The sequence below is a fragment of the Mixophyes fleayi genome, chromosome 7 (genome assembly GCF_038048845.1).
Source record: "Mixophyes fleayi isolate aMixFle1 chromosome 7, aMixFle1.hap1, whole genome shotgun sequence".
Lineage (NCBI taxonomy): Eukaryota > Metazoa > Chordata > Amphibia > Anura > Limnodynastidae > Mixophyes > Mixophyes fleayi.
In genome coordinates, this window is record NC_134408.1 from 142,047,242 (window position 1) to 142,054,430 (window position 7,189).

The 7,189-nt window shown below is 42.1% G+C and overlaps 1 protein-coding gene across 3 annotated transcripts in view; it reads right to left on the minus strand.

The window, feature by feature from the left end:
- Positions 1-376: 376 nt before the first annotated feature.
- Positions 377-7,189, minus strand: part of LOC142098248 (histamine N-methyltransferase B-like) — a 9,952-nt gene continuing 3,139 nt past the window's right edge. For 2 of the 3 annotated variants that reach the window (XM_075180940.1, XM_075180941.1), the window contains exons 3-7: positions 5,397-5,449; positions 3,935-4,042; positions 3,333-3,463; positions 2,374-2,467; positions 377-955 (exon numbers count right to left, since the gene is read on the minus strand). In XM_075180940.1, the coding sequence (XP_075037041.1) occupies positions 597-955; positions 2,374-2,467; positions 3,333-3,463; positions 3,935-4,042; positions 5,397-5,449 (745 nt within the window). In that variant the 3' untranslated portion in view covers positions 377-596. The remainder of the gene's footprint in view (positions 956-2,373; positions 2,468-3,332; positions 3,464-3,934; positions 4,043-5,396; positions 5,450-7,189) is intronic. The other variant, XM_075180942.1, reaches the window with a different exon arrangement.

A 7,189-nucleotide genomic window follows, 5' to 3' on the forward strand; every position in this document is an offset into this window, starting at 1 on the left:
GACTGTGAAGCAGTACTCTGTGTACATAGCCTCAAAGTTCTTATATTAGGCTACATTAATTAGCAAATTGCCCCTTTGGAGCTTACAGTTTATTATCTCTACCAGAAATGGACAAAGACATACACCGGATCCAATGTTTTTGTTCGTGAAACTGGAGACTCCAGTAAAATCTCACAAAACACAGTCAGAACATACATACTCCATACAGATAACAGTCAAAGTCAACTCCCCACCAATAAAGTTGATGTTAATGTAATGGGGCAACGCTAACTACTGTATCACTGTGTACATGTCGCCTTAGTGTGATCGTTATTTCTACCGTAGGTGAGAATCGCTTCCGATATGAATCCTGCAGAGAGTAGACGTGGTCCGTTCATTGAGTAAACAACAAAATATTTAATGATCGTGAGAGCAAAGGAGATGTTGCTATATCGGCTCAATCTTTGTGTTCTAAAATCCAGAATGTCACAAGTTTGAAATCTTAAACATCTTGGGGTTCTCGCTACTTAGTAATTTTATCCTCAATACCTATTTTAGTCATGTGCACTGCACCTATGTGTGTGTATACAGACACAGACAGGCACACACCAGCACACCTACTCATTGTCAACCACAATCACACTAAGATTGTTATTAAAGATAATCTTCCCGTCTTTTATCGAGCTGCACCCAGGGCTCCTTATATGATGGATTATTTCCTCTCGGAGCTCAGGGGGGGCATATTTCTTAAATTCACAGGTCTCGGTTATAAAATCCAGCAGCAACTCTCCATTCCGGTTCCCTTCAACGAAACACTCCGTTATGTCCATGTCGGACTCCAAGTCGTAGCACTGATACCTGGCGCCCACGGAACTCAGCATGTCGGCCACGTGGCCCGTTGTGACGTACTGGCACTGATCATTTAACGGCAAACTGGATCCATATTTCTCCCACACCTTATTGCAACCGCTGTTTCCTGATGAGACATAACAGCCAACTGGATGTATGAATTTCACATCACTACTGATGGTTTCACTATGTAACTCTCAGTCTGTAGCGTTTGTGACAATGTATTATCTCCTTTTAAAAAAAAGAGGTGCTAAGCCTAAAGATCTAATACAGTGGTTCCCAAAGTGTGCGCCACGGCTCCCGGGGGTGCTGCGGCGCTGACACAGGGGTGCCGCGGGCAAGCCAGAAAAAAACCCTGCAAAAAAAACGTACCAATCCCACAGCTGCGGGTGAGAGGAGAATGCTGTGTCCCGGGCGCCGCGCGGATTGGTAAATTTTTTGTTTTTTGTTTTTCTTTGGCTGGCCGCAGCAGAGGGGGCAGAGTGAGAGAGGTGCAGAGGAGGGAGCGTGAGAAGGGGCAGAGGAGACAGCGCTAGAGAGGGCAGAGGAGGCAGCGTGAGAAGGGGCAGAGGAGGCAGCGTGAGAGAGGGCAGAGGGGGCAGCGTGAGAGAGGGCAGAGGGGGCAGCGTGAGAGGGGGCAGAGGGGGCAGCATGAGAAGGGGAGGCATGACTGGATGCAGAGGGGACAGCGTGACTGGATGCAGAGGGGGCAGCGTGAGAGAGGGCAGAGGGGGCAGCGTGAGAAGGGGCAGCGTGACTGGATGCAGAGAGGGCAGAGGAGGCAACGTGAGAGAGGGCAGAGGAGGCAGCATGAGAAGGGGCAGCGTGACTGGATGCAGAGGAGGCAGCGTGACTGGATGCAGAGGAGGCAGCGTGACTGGATGCAGAGGGGGCACAGTGTGAGTTAGTTGTCAATTATTCTTAGACAGAAATATAATTGAAAAAAAAAAATATAAAAATATTATTTTCCCTTGGATTTATGTGTATTATTTTTGCATACAACTAAATAAGTATTTCTGTCCTGACTTAAATACTTATTACGTTTTTTTGACCCAACTACTTCTAAAACAGGACTACTTGGTAATTATTTTGGAGGGGTGCCTTGAAAAAATGATGGAGACCCTAAGGGTGCCGCAAACTGCAAAAGTTTGGGAACCACTGATCTAATGTAAAAAGACAATTGTCATGGACAGATAATACTCTGTTATCGGCCACTTCATACTAAGAAATGGTACCAGATGTAGCGTTCGTAAGGGTTAATGACAGGAAGTCTGATGGAACATCACCATCAGTTCTGATACATTTTAGAACGCCAGTATTGTTACACAAGACTCCGCTATAGTGGCCACTTATTCAAAGAATTCTGTAAGAGTCTTAGTTATATGTAAGAGGTTCTACAGCTCTACACAACTTACGTACTGGACGTATTATATGTGTCTATTAGTATTTGATTTCTGCGCTAACTGCTTTATTCCGGTAAATCAAATACTTATTGTCAAAAAAATTAAATATTTTACCATAATATAATCCTCATCAATGTCTTACCAGATACAAGGATTATAAGGAGTTTTCCATCTGGTGCCAAACAGCTCCTGAAGAATTTTAATGTAGCAGGAATATCCTTCACATAGTACAGCATCTGCAATGTGTAAAATAATGAGGGAGTCATTTATGAAGACAGCTGATACCCGCTTCCCAGCGCTCGCCAACCCTCCAGTCTCAGGAGACGCTTCGCTGCTCAGAAGTAACCATAGGTGAGTGAAAGCACACTGGGTAAAGGTGACCTTGCAGTACCACCTCCCACCACTTGAGGGCCACCGCTTTCATTAAATAAACTTTTAAATGTTTGTCCGCGGTCGATGTACAGTGAGGCCGTACGCACACAGCCACATCCGATTCAAGCTTTGGGCATCTCAAAGTTACTTGTTATTCTGCTGTATCTCTTGCTTCAATTACAGAGCTACTCTAAGTTCTGATTACTAGAGATGATGGTCTCGTATGCATGCTATAACATGTGTTTGCACTCAGGAGCAACTGTAAAAATGTAGGCAGAGCCGATTTTCGTGCGTTGTAATGCACATTGTACTCAGTGGTCCTGAGTCATTAAGGAGAGTAAAGCATAAAAAAGGAATAACTTCATCTGGGCAAAACCATGTTGCATTGGAGGGGGAGGTAAATTTAAAATGTGAGGACAGATTTATAATTGGGGTAGGGCATGTCCTAGATCAACTTTAAATTTCAGTGTGAAAATAAAGCTATCAAGTATTTGTGTGCTTCATGAAAAAACAGCCGGTATTTATCTTATGTGCAAAATAATAAACTAATTTGCACCCCTTGCATTGTAACATGGTTTGTCCAGGAGCAAACTTACTCCTTTATTTTGCTTTGCTCTCTGTAATGACTCAGGCTCAGTATGCATTCCTTGATGAATCAGCCCCTATAACCCCAAACAGCTCTGTTTTAAAGTCCAGGACACGTCTGAGGACGCGTAAAAAGACAATTACCTGGATCATATGGATAAAATCATACTTTGTATCCTGTTTCTTTTCATTTACTTGAAGTTCAAACTCTGAAGAGGTTTGTTTATGCCAACAGAAACGGATATGGTCGAGGTCCGGGGTCTTGGCAACGCGCTCTGAAACAATTGGAACAGAATCAAGTTGCTGCAGTAAAACGGTAAAACAAGTTCATTTCAAAGTCCAGTGGAAAGTGAAACACTGACAGATACTAAATAAGGGCCTGATTCATTAAGGATCGTAACTGGAGAAATTTCTTATTTCAGTCTCCTGGACAAAACCATGTTACAATGCAAGGGGGGCAAATGAGTGTTCTGTTTTGCACATAAGTTAAATACTGACTGTTTTTTCATGTAACACACACATATCAACTTTAAATTTCAGTGTACAAATAAGCTATCAAGTATTTGTGTGCTACATGAAAAAACAGTCAGTATTTAACTTATGTGCAAAACTGAATACTAATTTGCACCCCTTGCATTGTAACATGGTTTTGTCCAGGAGACTGAAATAAGAAATTTCTCCAGTTACGATCCTTAATGAATCAGGCCCTAAGTTCTTAAAATGCAGCTCCAGGAAATCAGGCTCACCCTTGTAGTTGAATATCTGCTCTGGACTAGGCTCAATAACATCATTGTTAATAGAGACCCCGGGATATCGGGCATGTATCTTGGAGAGTATTTGTAGGTCAATTTCACCTAAAAGAGTGTAAAGAAATCTATTATTAAAATAAAAACACATGGATGCTCTTTTTTAGTAAGTATTATAGTATCCTAATAATATTTTATGATTTAGGCCACGCTCCAGAATCACCCAGGTCTCGTCCCTCACCCACTCCAGCATAGCCAGATTCTGCATTGGCCATGCAGAATCTGGCTATGCTAGGTTAGGCCACATCCCCTGCCACTGTTCAAAAGAAAATAGGACTCCTAGAGGTATAATGACATTTGTACCCAATATCTATTCAATCATGTTATAAAAGTAATTATGCACCCATATGCAAAATACAACATTTTGTTTGGCCAGATGGAGATATTTAAATGAGATTCAAAATGGGCAGAATGATGGCTCAGCGGTTAGCACTTCTGCCTCACAGCACTGGGGTTGTGAGTTCGATTCCCAACCATGGCCTTATCTGAGTGGAGAAACATAGTGATAGGTTAATTGGCTGCTATCAAATTGACCCTAGTCTCTGTCTGTGTGTGTGTATGTTTGAAAATTTAGACTGTAAGCTCCAATGGGGCAGGGACTGATAGGAGTTCGTTCTCTGTACAGCACTGCGGAATTAGTGGGGCTAATTAAATAGATGTTGATGATGATTCAAAAGGTGTAGTGAATGTTTATGTTGGGGTTTCATTTGTCCTGGTGGGCACACAGCTTTTTCTCCTGGCAAAGGGAATTGATTTTTACACATCCTCTGACGTGACAGAGACTATTCTATATTTTCAGTGGGATGTCCTTGCACCTCCCAGATGTCCTCGATACTGGAACATATTTTAGTCATACCTCAGCCAGTGCAATAATGACATTCAGATGTATTGTAGTGACAAAATAAATTCAGTCCCAACGTCCTTTGTCTCATGGTAAACTCTAGACATACATGAGACTCCACTAAGCAGGATTTTAGGAAAAATTTAAAAGCTGGAATGAATGAATGAATGACGTGAGGTCTACATTGATAGTGGGTTGAAGGTTGAACTGACAATTTAACTTAATCCACCATGAACATTTTCAGTTGGAGCCCCAATAGAAGACAATGGGGAGAATTCCATGGACCGGGAAGAAGGTCGACACCTTGAACTGCGCTCGGAGAACAAACAGAAGTGTTTGCGGACCCACAGTTTTTTCATTCATAAATGACCCTATATGTGTTTCAGAAGTCTAATCTCTAGAGATTGAATGAAAAAACTATAAACTATACTATACTATAAATCTGCCCGGTTTTATTTCTTATTACATATTATTACCTATTCAGGCTGTAGTGTGTTTTATGTACTATGAAAGTTTTACATCAGCATTTATAGAAACATTTAGGAATAAAACTGCCCTTACCTGAGCCCCCTCCTACGCTGAGAACACGGATGGCCGGTTTTCCGTTCCCTATACTTAGAAAGAGACAGAACACAGGATGTCAGTTACAAATACATGTATGTACATTATACTTGTCAACTCTCCCTGAATGTCAGGGAGACTCCCTGAAATAATGGTCATCTGACTCACTCCCTGAAGAGTCTGGCATTCTCCCTGATGCTGAGCCAGTACAAGACGTGGTTGGCTTCGCCATCTGTGGCATGATGACACAGTTCAGAAATTGTGTCCTATGTACATGTATTGATGCCTATGGAGGTGGCCATTTTCATGGAGACCAAGATTTAACCAAAGACTGACAGGTAAGACAACATGATGTGAACGCTGGGGGAGGGGTTAGAGTGATGTGGGCGGTCCGTTGCGGAACACTGGTGACATCATCAGTGGGAGTCATTGGCTCTTTTACAAATGAATGACAGCGTTGGAGACCAATCACTGCAGCACGTGAGAACCTGGGAGGAAAGGTGGGGTCATATGTAACAAGGGGCGAGAGTGGGGGAGACATGGGTGACAAGTGGAGGGTTGGGGTTATGTGTGAGGGCTGAGCCATAGGGCCTGAGTCATTAAGGAGGTATTCTTTTTATAAATGCTTAAATCAGGTAACCGTGTCCTCCAAATTGTACTAACAGTAACAACAAACCCCATCAGGGGAATTTAGGCCATGGATGAAAATATTAATGGAAGAGCAGATTCTCTATATACACTTCAAAATAGACCAAAAAGTCATGTTTATAGGTCCGTGTGCTATCAAACCTCCTGAGTTGTAGTTAAGGTCATTTTAGTGGAGACATATTTTACTTCATAATGGTTCCCACACTGCTAGGTTTAAGGTTATCCAGATTTAACCTCGACTGAGCTATGATGTTTTTCAAGTTTTTCAGCATTTAATGAAAGTAAGGCAAAAAAGGAATAATTGTTCTTCGGGACAAACCATGTTACAATGCCAGGGGTGCAAATGAGTTTATTATTTTGCACATAAGTTAAATACTGGCTTTTTTTTCCATGTAGCACATAAATACTTGGTAGCTTTCTTTTTACACTGAAATTTAAAGTTGATCTAGGACATGCCCTACCCCAACTAAAAACCTGTCCCCACATTTTAAATTTACCTCCCCCTCCAATGCAACATGGTTTTGCCCAGGTGCAAAGTTACTAATTTGTTATGCTTTGCTCTTCTTAATGCCTCAGGCCCATAATATGTAACAAGGAGGCCTGAGGGGCAGTAATGTGACCCAGGACCAGATGTGAGGTGGGTGTGTTAGGACAGCACAAGATATCTTGACTACTCACAGAGTGTGAGCTGATGAAGGGGGACACAGTGATTTGATGAAGGTGATACAGAGTGATATGAAGAAAGGGCACAATGTGAAGGGTCCTAAATACATCTTACGTTATTTTGACCGAACTGCTTAAAAAACGGGACTACCCGGTAATTATTTTGGCTTAGGGGTGCCTTGGAAAAATTATGTTGACCCTAAGGGTGCCTCAAACTGAGAAAGGTTGGGAACCACTGGTTTAATCTATGGTAACTTCAAAACCAATTTAAATCTTATTTTTATTTAAGGATATCCTTATGGCTATACCAAGCATGAATAAATTGCACTACTGTACTCTACCACCTCTGATGGGAGGCTATTCCACTTATCCACTACCCTTTCTGTGAAGTAGTTTTTCCTCACATTTCCTTTGGACCTACTCCCCCCAGTGTCAGTACATGTCCTCGTGTTCTAATACTTCTCTTCCTTTGTAGAATGTTT